Below are 13,103 nucleotides of genomic sequence, written 5' to 3'. Positions count from 1 at the left end.
ATATACACACAGGTACATAGTACATGGAATTTGACCTCTGCATTGAACCCATCCTAAGTATTTTAGGAGCAGTGGGCTGCTGTAAAACGCCCAGGGAGCAATTTGGGGTTTAATTTGGGGTTTCTCTGTGGTTAAAGTTAAAGAGGTTTCTTACTTTACTCTCTATTTTCTCAACATTAGTTTTGTTTTTTGTGAAATACTGGATACTTTCAACTCTATAGTACCCTAATATTCTTCATTATGACACAAATCCTATGTAAACATTGTTCTTTGGTTGAACAGCTCATAACTCATGTCCAGACTAAGGCCATGCCTGTGTAGTGAGTACACTGCTGCAAACAAATCTGTCATAACTGCACTGTTGATATTGACAACTCTGCCACTTGGCACACTAGCGGCTCCATGTGGAAGAAAGAAGGAACAGCTTGAAAATAGTTTGAACTTCAATTGTCGTGCAATCATGTAAGATTTTGTAGTGACGTGTATCAAGGAGTAAGGGACAAAATAAGGATTGGTAAATGTATTACATCACTGGTCATTGATTGGTTGATTTCAAGAGATCATTTCTATCTTGATTTGTCGCCTCTCTTGGGCCATAAACTATCAGAAGCCTTTAGCCTAGCAGCAAACATTCATACAAACATGGCAAGAGCTCATGGCAAGAGCTCAAACTGAGCGTTTCAGGCAGAGGGTGAAAAGAGGTGCTGCAGCACAGCTGGTATGAGAAAAATAAAGCTTTTTGGAACATTGAAGCATGTAAACATGTTCTAGTAGAAACCCCAACTATGTTAAAGTAAGTAAGTATGAACCTGAAAATAAGCATAATAGATGTAAAGAGTATTGGTCTTTAGACACAGTGCAGCTTAAATCCTGTGTGGAAATGACACCTTTTATTTAATAAAAAAAATGCATTCATGTTTTGGTGTTACCCTCTGCAGAGGAGCTGTGTACACTGGTGATCACAGAGGCTTTTCCTGAAGACTCTGGCCTGTTTAAATGTGTGGCCATCAACTCCTTCGGCACGGTCTCCTGCTCAGCAATCCTGGAAGTTTACAATGGTCAGATACTGTATTCCATTTATGTAGCACCTTCATTTCTCTATTTCAAGTTCACTGTTCAACTGTATTAAACAATAAAAATGATCAGTTTTGCTTTTAGGGTCACTCATTTCTTGCTTTGCACCCCTCCATGCAGACCTGGAGGAGCAGCTGGAGATCGAGGCCGTTCATCAGCAGGAAGCAGTTTCTCTCCGACAGGAAAAGGAGGCCGTTTTCCAACAGGAGACTTCCTCCTTCAAAGAGAGCAGCGATGACTTTCCGTCTGAGCTGCCTGACTCAATGACCCTCCCCCCTCCTGAGTGGCCCGACAGCCCTCTGGAAGATAACATCCCTTATGCAGAGTGAGTAGATGGTACACACACACATCAGTCTCAGTCAGACAGTATATGAACACGTTACATAACACTGAACACAGCAATATTTCAAACCAGCAATGTGCTTCTCCTTTTATGGTGCTATCTATTGTGTATGATAGTGAGCATGTAGTACTCCTACTTGCTAGAAAATGGTCTTATTGTGAAGTAAAAAACAATTTACTTAATTTTTTCTTGCACTCATTTCTCACATGCAGGAATGACCTCTGACCCTTATTTGTAGTTACTTGCAACACAGTTGATGTAGTAGTTGAAGCGTCTTGTACAACTTGCAGTGTTGTCCTCACCGCAAGTCATTACAGTAGCAATCACTAAAATGATGATCAATTGTATGGACTTTATTATATTTAATGGAAACACAATTTATAATTTTAGTTTATGGAAAAGGTTAAAAAGCATATTTATTATTATTATAATTATTATTATTACCGTTATTATTATTGTTATCAATATTATGTATTCTTCTTATTCTTATTCTTATTACTGTTATTGTTATCAATGTTATTATTTATTTATTTTTATTATTATTTATTATTATTATTATTATTATTATTATTGTTACAATGTAGTGGGTATTTCCTTTTAGTAAATCGTTCAAGAGCACACATTTCAAAGACAGGAATTGTGTTTAAACCGTTGCAGTCCCTCTTTAAATCCAGACGAGGTCGCTGTTGCAACATTCTAAAATGAAAGACCATCTTTCTTTCATGAGACTTTCCTAATGGGGCTCAGTGAGAACTTCATGATAATGATTAGGATACTATATTGATTTATAATAATAATAATAAATGCAGCTTTTTATTTGGGCTTTAAAACACAAATGTATATAAACATTGAATGAATCGAGCAGTGAGTCAGAGAGGAGCTCCTCTGTGTTCACTGAGGTTCAACAGATGAGGTTATGATGATGACGATGCAAAATGAACCAATCAGATGGACCCGCTCGACCCCGACTCTCCGCCTCGTGAGCGCGCGGTGTCACCTGTTGCAGTGCACCCCTCCCCCTCTCCCCACCCCCCCTATGGTGTGCAGCCTCCCACTTCAGACCGGAGTTTGGAGTGAAAAGTCCAGTTGCATTGAGCCAGTAGGTCTGCTGAAGTTTAAGGATAGAGGTGGAGAACCGTTAACCGGGTAAGAGCCTCCTCTCTGGACATGCACCGGCTGTCTATTGCACCGGACTGGAGCTATTAGGAGTCTCAGTTGTAACCCTGTGTAACTTCAATGTATTTCTATATTGACGTTAATCTTGAAACAAGCTAGTTGTCCTGTCTTGTTTATATCCTGGAGACAGAATATGTGATGTCCTCCTGAAAAGGTCAAACTATGTTTGGAGCTGTGGGACAGTGGTCTATTCTGGGTTTTTATGTCATCTGGCTGGTTCTCTCTCAGACAGGCAGGAGGAGATTCATTTAAATGAAACTAACTAACTGTTAGCTAACGTTATCCAACAACCCCATTCATCTCTTAGTGATTAGTTTGAGCCAGCAGGTTAGAGCTCTTCATTACTAATGTGTCGGATCAGTGTTTTCAACACTCTCTTGTCTCTGCTTCTCAAAGGTGAAGCTGTAGACCCGAAACACATTTATTTGTCGTAAGAAGCAAGTTTTACGTTTTTTGTTTTTTTTTATATATAGGCTAATGTTGCAGTAAAAGCGACGCCTGGTTGTAACTTGCTGTAGGTAAGGAGATATGTGACACATCTCCACACACATCTGATAACGTTACCTGAACTGAACTATGATATTAACTCTCACTTTCCTGGGGATCCTCTGGAGCTCTTAGGGAAGCAGTAGAACTGTGCTGTTGAGTTGTGTTTGCTGTATGCAGGACAGTCCATACTTTAGCCAAGTGGTACCTTAGAATGGGCTATGAGCTCATCTGTGAAGTGGTGATCTGGCCTGTGTGTCCTTCAGACTTAACCCTTTACCAGCAGTCGCACAGAGCTCATGTTGTTGAACAGATTTTGCACTACAGTACTCAAACAGATTTTTGTTGTATTTTTGTGTGATGAAATCCTCAAACCACTGTCTGAGGAGTCTGAAGTGACTGATTAGGAATGGTGCATTCATGTGCAGTCTTCTAATCAGACACTAGCCTTGTGAATACAATGCTGTTTTGCAGTTTTTGATACTGCACCACAAATAAATGTTCAACATGTGTGAAATCCAGAATAAGATATTCGAAAATTTACCACCAAAAGTGCAGTAATATCTAGGGATGCACCGGGCAGGTATTGACTCAAATAGCTGGATCGGGTATCGGTGACAATGGCACCGATCTGTTCAATTCAATTTTATATTTATATTCTATATACATTTTATACTGGAATTTTAATTCCTGTTTGAGTTTTCACCTATTTGTTGCTGCATTAAAAAGGTTTAAATTTCAATTATAATTTCTGTTAATTTTGAAGATTTTTTATCAAGTTGCGTGTGTACGATTTATTATTTTGATAATAAATCTATGTATTTTTTGTTAGGAAAGCAATGTTTAAGTCAAGCCTGATGTTGCCTTACACATAAAAGAATGATCCAGTCATTTCTACAAAGATTGGCACAGCTTATTGATTAAATACTGGTATCGGATCGCTCCTCGGTATCAGCCAATACTCAAAGCCCACGTATTGCTATCGATATCGGGAATGAAAAAGTTGGATCGGTGCATCTCTAGTAATATCACTGCAGATGTAAAATACCACACAATGCTACTTAAGGAATATAAAGTAATATGTTGAGCTTTTGTATCATTGGTGATTCATTTCAGCAAGACATGTGTCTTTAATGTTGACTTGGTTCATGTTCAAATCCAGTGGTGTGAACTGAGTGCAATGTGCCCACTCTATATCCGTGTCCGGGGCTATGATCTCATCTGTAATGTGAAGAGCAGACATGGCGTCTGTGTCCTTCAGATACCCCCCCCTTCCTCAGTGCTGCACACAACAACAGTTGTTCATAAACTGTTGGCAGCGGTCTGGCTTTTAAGGTCATGTTGAGGTTCTCTGATCAACTTGAAGTTGATTGTTGTATTGATTCGATGAGGAAGATGAATTGCATCGTCTGTAGCGTGAGGCGCTTCTGTTGGTTTTGACTATTTACCTACAGTAATAATAGAGACCTTTGATAAATGATGAGAAGGTGTCTTTATTATGGTCGGGGTAAAGATTACTTTCAACTGTGAAAACAAATTGTGGTTTTGCTTTTAGACATTTTGTAAGACATGTTAGGCATATCTAAGTAACTCTTAACTGGCTGTCACCAAAATATGGTAAAATAACATCGTAAATGTTCCAAATTGATCAAAATCAACTTGATGGATCAGTTTATTGCAGTAGTTTAGACTGATTTGTAGATAACTTACCAGGTTGATTTATATAACCTTATGCACCCTGTGATACTTCATTTGTCCAATTTTCATGAATGAATCCAATTTTGTCTCTGCTCATCGGATAGACATATAATTGGACAAATTAATGAGTAAATGAAGAAAATGATGCTCACACAATCCCTCTTTCAGTGAAAGTTGTGTTTCTTATCTTTTGCCACCCAATACAAATAATGTATCTCACTACACAGTGTTGAGGGATTTTCAGAATCCAGCAGAGACTTTTATTTTCCAAAAGTCTACTAGATTCTGTTTAGTGTTCATATTGTCTCTGTTGTCACCGGTCATACAGAGGACTTAGTACAGTTTAGCATTCTCCTACCCACAATGCCATGCATATCTTGTGAGTGTGTTTTTAAAAGGGTTGGGTCACCAGTAGAGCGTCTGCACCTGCCAGCTGATGTCCGAATGCCAAGACCAATATAGCTTTGCCCACTTAATCGCACAAACACAAATACACATACTGTATACCATCACAGTACTAAATCTCTCTCACACACACACACACACACACACACACACACACACACAAACACATCACTTTCACATAGCAGCATTTAAAGGAAGGTAGTAGGCCGACAACACATACTAATTAACACACTATGGTTTCTGCGATTTACTCGTTTGCTTATTACTAGTGCAGTTCCCGTTCAAAACATGCCTGTTCAGAACGGGCCCAATGCCTGACCTGTGGTGTTGCTGCTCTCAGCTTTCTCGAGAACCGCTCATTCAAACAACTTCACTCTCGACACTGTGCTTCCTTTGGTCCTGAGCAATAGACCCTGCCTGACATACGTAGTTGCATCACACACCCAAGTCTACTCGCAGTCAGAAACACCGGTGGAATATGAATACGAAATACTTATTGTGTACTTCTACTTACTGACTTTTTAATAATTGTACTAATAGTTAGGCTAAAAGTTTCACTTCAGAAAGAAAGTTTAGAGTACTGTTAATAAAAGCTGTTAATATGTCACTTGACAAGGTTCAATATGTTTTCATACGAGAAAGTAACAATTTAGATTCCCAATATATCGTCAGTTTATCCAAATATTGCCTGTTTGCTCTGCTGGTAAAATCAAACGTAATGGTTCATTTAGTTTGCAGTATGCAGTAGGTATGTACTGTCAGTATGGGAGCATGGGACTGCCGATAAGTAACAAGAAATTTCAGTTCAGAAATACCAAAAACATCTTTCAGGTTATGTAGATATAGTTGCTAGTACATAGTATGTCCCCCGAAGAGCACTTACAAGTTTAGTTTTTATCTGTGAAATGGCCCAGTCAGATCTTAACTTGGTCATATTTCTTTAATCAAAAAATATGTTTATATTATGTGTTTATGTTAAAAAAAGTAATATCGGCCAGCACAAACTTTCTGTTTTAAAAAGTACAAGTCGGACTATAGACTGCATCCTCCGAAGAGCTTTTAGATTTCCATTTGTCTTTTAGTTAGTTAGTTTGAAAGATGACTTTTGGCCATGCAAACAGAACATTTAGCTCATTACTTGCATGGTATAGAGTCCAAATTCTCATTTTCTGGACTGCTTGGTCTAACGTGTATCCATCCATAAACACCTTTTAACTACACACATTTTCTGCCATTCAGAAACCACTCTTTCTACGGATTTAAGGTTACATAGGGTAAAAATTAGGATTGTCCGTCAGTGTACAGTATTTTCAGAGGTCAGCTGATGCTGCTGGCCAACACAGTGTTGTGCCCTCAGGGGACCAGGAGAAACACAGAAAAACAGTGAGCAAGTGTGTGTGAGTAAATGAGTGTGTGAGAGAGAGCGATGAGAGAGACTGCTATTGTCATTATGCTCCTGCGTAGCCCCGACTACGTGGTAGTCATGGGAACAACATTCTTTCCTAGAATAAAAGTAGGGGACCAGCCAGGCTTGGTGTTACAGGAAGAAAACTACTGAGTGGGCTGAAATGGGAGCAGAACCATTGATATATGTTGCTCTCATTAGACAGTCCCAGTAGTACGATGCAGTAGTACTGGAGTATAGATTCTGTAGTTAAAGATACTTTTTAATGTTGTTCACCAGTTGACGTAAAGATCTTGATGGAGAGAATCTCAGCCATTGATAGTACGTACAGGCTGTGTCACAAAGTTGTCCGCTGAAATAATATCACGGTGAGGTTCAGAATCAGCTTTGGATGAGTGTAATGCCAACATGACAACCACTGGGAAATAAATGAGATACATACATTTTGTCTGTTTGCATGGTAGCTCGTGCAGCCTGTGTCAACATTCTTCAAAATAGCTGAACAGGAATTTCTGTTTTTCAGAGTTCTTCAAAGCAAAATGATCACACTGAGTCATGTAACTCAGCGTCCTGTTGCTCGCGCTTGTGCTCGCTCTACATAGACATGAAGGAGCATCGCTCAAAACAGTGAGGTGACACACATCAGCTAAAAGCACAATATCACTCTATATTTCAGCTGCTTGGCAGTAATGTTAGCTGACCAGACGAAGGTCTCTCCATGAATCAATGCTGATCCTAGTGTTGGCTTTTCCTGCCTCAGCCTCCCGACCGCGGCCGGAGGGAACAGGGGAGACACCGGAGTTTTGGTCGGAGACGATAACGTTTCTCTCTGCGGAGCCCCGTCACTTCACAAGACACGGGAAACCTCTGTTGATCTGGAGGAGCTGCAGCAGTTATTTCTGCACAAACGTCCACTGTACATTCACTAGATATTCTCAGAGCTACTAACTCTTCTGCAGTGTGGGGTGTGCACACATCCATGTGAGAGTGGAGCAAAAGAGTGAGAAGGAGCACGGTGTGTGAGTGAAGGCAAGCAGAGGAGCAGAGTACAGCAGAGACTTCGGTCCTGGAGACCAAAGCTACGGTCTCCTCCGCGTCCTCCGACCGCGGCCAACACTGTTTAACAGACGGGCTTCACTAGATACAACCAAGAGGTTTTGGTGCTTCACTGTAGTTTGTGTTGGAGTCTGAGTCTGAACAGCGTAGCCACACAAGCACACATGGGACACCGACCCGCAATGATTTATACGTGTAAGAAGTTACAAACAGTCCCTTTTAAAGTGATGGCTTTTTTTTGCCCATCTCTTCCACTGTTTTACTTTGATATTTTGGGTCTCAGTTTAGTGTTTTCGGAAAAGACTAAAAAGCGAGTTTAACCTAGTCTCGCTTTTTTATGTGTATTTCCCCCAAAATAATGTGATTTTTGAAATTTTGCAAAATTAAAAGAACTTCCCTGAAAAGAATTTCCTGACCTTTTGCAAACCTAATCTCACCCTCCTGCTTCTCATCCCAGAACCTGTAGTTTTTCTGAATATATTCAAATCTTTACTTGCCTGCATGTCTGTTTTTGTCTGTCAGTTTTCCAGAGCCTCAGCCGGCGAACCACTCCTCCTCTGAAGAACCCTTCGGTTACAGCGAGGAGGGAAGTGCGCTGAGCTCAGAGGGCCAAAGGTCACCAGGGGTCACTGTCCGAGCCTGCACTCCCAGCCCTCCCCCTCCACCCTCACCACCACCACCAACCCAAGTCAAGGAGAACACCCAAACAACCAAGCTGTTCACCCCAAGCAAGCTCAGTTTCACTGTAAGAAGAACATTTCTTACACGTTTTGTGCTCTCGGATAAGTTTTTTGCACAGTTATTAAAGGGATAGTTTGGATGTTTCTCAGTGGGGTTGTATGAGGTACTCATCCATACTCAGTGTATTACTTACAGTAGATGGCAGTTGGCACACCCCCAGCTTTGAGAAGCAGACAGGAGATAACGCATGGGAGCAAAGCAATGTACTTCTGTGGACGGGGCTGTCAGCAAAACATATTTTAGCCACCTAAATGAAAAGCTCACCTAAAAAAATCAATATCATTTTAAGTGTACGCTATATTTAGAATATTTTCACCGGTTTACCTTGCTGTGAGACAGCTATACAGTCTATGTTTCCAACAGGGAACTGAAGTCGTTATCTAGGCTCTAGCCAAAGCAACCAGACTCCATTGGGAAAAAAAAAAAATTTGACCTCGCAGAACACAGGAACTGCTGGTCTACTGCTACCGCTGCCTCAATCGGTTAGTAACGCAACATTGTTATTGTGTAACTGTGGTTAGTTCGGAGTCACCAAAATCACACAATAACACAAACTAACCGTTTGAGGCAGCAATAGACCAGCAACTCCCGTGCTCTGTGATGTCAAATTACAGTTTTTTTTCAATAGAGTCTGGTTGCTTTGAAGAGAGCATAAATGGATACAACAGCCTCAATTCCCCATCGGAAAGTGCTATCTGACGGCAAGGTAAAGAGGTGAAAATATTCCAAATATAGTGTAGGTGAGCCTTTCTTTTAGGTGGCTGAAATACGTTTTGCTGCCAGCCCCATCCACAGCAGTACATTGCTTTGCCCCCGTGCTGTAACTCCTGTCTGTTTCTCCAAACTGGGGCCGCAGAGAGAAACGTTATCATCTCCGACCAAAACTCCGGTGTCTCTCCTGTTCCCTCCGGCCGCGGTCGGGAGGCTGAGGCAGGAAAAGCTAACGCTAACATTACTGCCAAGCAGCTGAAATATAGAGAATCAGACATTAGTGGACAAGAACAAACAACTTCCCCAACACTGATTGTCCTAATTCCACCTTGAATTCTCTTTTGAATGTGTTCTCTAGATTAGGTACATTTGGCATTCAAGACGCATGTTAATTAGCTTCATCCCAGCAAATGTAAATGTGTAAAAGTTTCTGAATGTCTCTTCATTACACCGTGTCCTAACCGGATGTGACGCAAGCGAGCGTCAGCAACAAAATCAGCTTGATTACATTGCTTTCTATTGGAGTTTCCTAACTGGCCGTGAACGTCTGGTACGTCTGGTAACGTCTCCAGCCGTTTTGAGCTGAACTTTTGGTCGGACGCCCTGTTCCTATTTTTTTCCTGTCGCTCGCGTTGAGAGCGCCGCGATATGGATTAGTTTAGATTAAATGAGCCGTCAGGGACGCGGACAAGAAATGTAACAGCCACCTCACTAATGGTTAAAACTATAAACCAGCACAAATGTGACAACTAGCCTACCAAAGAAGAGCATCCTGTGCTCCTCTTACATCTTATTTCTGCTACCTGTTTGGATTATTCTGTTCAGTATTGTGGAATACACAATGGATTAATGTTACACTATGCAGCAGGCTGAGCAACAACTGATGAGTGAAAAATCCACAATTGGTCTTTATTAACTTGAATTGTGGTTAAGAAGAAATCAGTCAGAATGTTAGATTAATCAGTCGTTTAACTCCGTTTACTGGATCTCAACACCTGTGTCACTGCCTGTGGGGTTGTCCCATCTTGTCCATGGCACAAGCAAGATGCACGGCGGATCAGGGGAGATATCGGTACAATACCTCCTCATTTCATTACAAACACCTCAATAAAGTGGCAGCTGGCTGGAGGAAGATCGCTAGATAATAACCTACTTGCTGTTGGCTATATTGTATGTTATTAAAATATCACAATATAAAACGTGTGTTTTCTGTTTAAAAAGTACAAACGTAGGAAGATAGTAAGTACTACTGTAAGGGATTTACAAATGGAACAGGTTTGGTTATTAGCTAATTTAATAAATATAAGAATTATTAATCATCATTAATAATGAACGGGGCACCACCCTGGAATCAGGGACCAATAACCAAAACGTTAATCCAGTCTCATAAGGGGATTGTTCACGCCAAATGCCAGTATTTAAGCACTACTTTACACTTAGGAGATGAACGGTGAAGGGTGAATCCGAGCACTAACTCTCATAACCAGCCGTTATTACAATATGAATGCACAATAAACACAGACAACTGCTATTTAAAATAAGACCATTTATTTAAATATAGTGATCTCAATCAACAATAAACACTAACAACATTAATCTAAATCAATAGTTATTACAGCAGTAATTACTAATTAACAACACTTTTAATAAACAAACGGATATTCTACAATGCAGCTCTAAGCACTAAACTAGAATTAAACAAAACACAAAGTGAGAGAGAGAGAGAGATGTGTGTGTGTGTGTGTGTGTGTGTGAATGAGAGGAGGTGTGAAATGGGTGCGTGTGTGGAGGAGGAGCAAAGGACGCTCGAGGTGGCGTCACCACGCAAGTGGCTACGTCACGTGAGGGAGGGGTTGCTCGAACGTTACAGATCACGCACGACCGGGGGTGTGAACCCCACGTGTCCTGTAAGGTAATGGGGTGAGCCTATGTGAGGAGGCGTGTCTATGTGTGTGTGCGGTGTGGGAGGAGCCCGCGGTGGACGTCACCACGTAAGTGGTTACGTCACGCGAGGGAGGGGTTGCTCGAACGTTACAGATCACGCCCAAACGGATATGAAAGTCCCGCGTGATCAGTAAGGTGGGAACGTGAGGAGGCGTATCTACGTGTGTGCGTGTGTGGGAGGAGCAAGGGAAACCCCGAGGCGGCGTCACCGTCACAAGGGAGGAGTTGCTCTGGTGGCGGTAGCGCCACGGAAATTACCGACTGCGTACGAACGGGACGGGGATCCCGCGTGTCGGCAAAGTGTTTGTTTGTATGTGGTAGAAGTGGAGGGAAAGAAAGGCGGGGGCGCCTTAAAACAGTATCACAGTCAAAACAGTAACCACCGCAGCAGCAGGAATCCTAACTGCCGCACGAGAGATGTACTAGCTGGGTTATTATTACTCAGATGCTCGGCAGGCAAACTCACGTTAGTCAGCCGTGCACTGGTCTTTTAATAATAAACTACAGCTACAGATCTTCACGTTTAGCAGGAGCTAACACAAGGAGCACACAGTAATCAGACAGTCAGCAACAGTAAACAAAGCAAAATAAACAAGCAAAGCAAAACAAGTTAAATAAACAAAACAAACAGACGGACTCGGCGGTCCGTACGTTTAGTATAAATCAACAATAGTTATTAACTTATTGGAATATACAATTTCACTAGTCTCTGCCCAGACACAAGCCTCTTACTTGAATCGCTTCTTCGGAGCGATAGTGGAGTATATCGTCGTTAATTGGTCCGGCGGCGTCGCGCTGGCTCGGACAATAACGGGCCGTTATGGAGCTCGTCAGCTGATGAACGGCAGGCTGGACCTCCGTGTGGCAGCAGAGGGGAAAGCAGCCAGAAATGAAGGAAAAGGCGGTGCGCTCGTTTCCTTTGATGAAGAACGGTTGTCCTCGGCTTCCTTGGTGAAGCCGGGCTGTAGTCTTCCTTCTGCAGGGATGTGGATCCAAGTCTGATGGACACAACACTATCTTAACTCGTCCAGCGAGGTCAGAAAATGTGGCTCGGTCTTACGCCGGGGCCACACAGCGCGCATCATGCTCGCGTGACGGCAGCGTCACGTCGTGGCCGCGTCATGCCCACCTAGGGTGTTCACACTAGACGCGAGTTACCCACGTCTCGGGAGCGTCCCGGAGCTACCTGTCAGCTGTGTTTTTGCTGTTGCTGACAGCCCTTTCTTTCTACATAGAGTTTGCCTTTTAATGGCCATTTAACTTCATAATAAATGTGATTTATATTTATTTAAGACAAAAAAGGGTAAGAACTGTGTGGTAATTTGTAAATATTATTAAAAACAAGCAAATAAATTCATACATAAATATTAATATATAGCCCATATAAATCCCTCTTTTCTGTCAGTGAAGAGGGATTTATATATATATAAATCCCTCTTCATTGACAGTGAAGAGGGATTTCTGTGGGCTATATATTAATACAAAAAAATAAATAAATACATTAGTAGTAAGAGAGAGCCTACAGCAATCCCTCTTCACTTTGACTGGCACAGTTTTAAACAACATTTCCAGGGGGTTTCGGGTTCCTGTTCTACAGCATTCCAGGTTGCGGCTTTTATCGAAAACGACTTAATTTACATCTGGGGCGGGACAGCAATTTACATTATAAATGCTGATGTTCCGACATCTCAGGCAACTTGGAGCTTTTCACCACCTTGTTGCTGAACTGCGCCTTGATGGAGAAAAACACCTGAAGTATTTCAGAATGATAAATATAAGTAAAGTGTTTTTTTTTATTATTATAAAACAAAGCAAAATAAACAGTTTCGTTATTTGTTAACCTTTAGAAAACGAAAATTAGTATTAAATATCTTTAAAAAAATTAAATAACACCTCTAAAAGAAAGAACAATAAAGTTACGTGGTGTTTGTTGAGAGAGAGAGAGCGCATCGGAAAAATACTGCCAACTATCACCTGATGTTCTTATAACCTATTAACCCAGTCTATTATATGTATAGCATATGTAGGGTTTCTGCTATGACTACTACAGTGTTTACATAATTA

General features: G+C 41.4%; 1 protein-coding gene and 1 long non-coding RNA gene across 4 annotated transcripts in view; one reads left to right on the top strand and one right to left on the bottom strand.

The window, feature by feature from the left end:
• The window catches only part of myot (myotilin), a 52,580-nt gene that overhangs the window by 19,808 nt on the left and 19,669 nt on the right, over positions 1 to 13,103 (top strand). For 2 of the 3 annotated variants that reach the window (XM_074647721.1, XM_074647720.1), the window contains exons 7-9: positions 939 to 1,058; positions 1,195 to 1,399; positions 8,166 to 8,388. In XM_074647721.1, coding sequence (XP_074503822.1) covers positions 939 to 1,058; positions 1,195 to 1,399; positions 8,166 to 8,388 — 548 coding nt within the window. Of the gene's footprint in view, positions 1 to 938; positions 1,059 to 1,194; positions 1,400 to 2,324; positions 2,564 to 8,165; positions 8,389 to 13,103 lie in introns of those variants that run through there. The other variant, XM_074647722.1, reaches the window with a different exon arrangement.
• LOC141774914 (uncharacterized) lies at positions 911 to 3,353 on the bottom strand. The gene is made up of 3 exons (XR_012595513.1): positions 3,187 to 3,353; positions 1,197 to 1,389; positions 911 to 1,042 (listed from the first exon to the last, which is right to left on the bottom strand). It is a non-coding gene; the product is annotated as an uncharacterized LOC141774914 (long non-coding RNA).

This window comes from Sebastes fasciatus, chromosome 10 (assembly GCF_043250625.1).
Source record: "Sebastes fasciatus isolate fSebFas1 chromosome 10, fSebFas1.pri, whole genome shotgun sequence".
NCBI classification, from domain to species: domain Eukaryota; kingdom Metazoa; phylum Chordata; class Actinopteri; order Perciformes; family Sebastidae; genus Sebastes; species Sebastes fasciatus.
The sequence above is the reverse complement of the archived record's forward strand: the minus strand, read 5'-3'. Positions and strand labels throughout refer to the sequence as shown.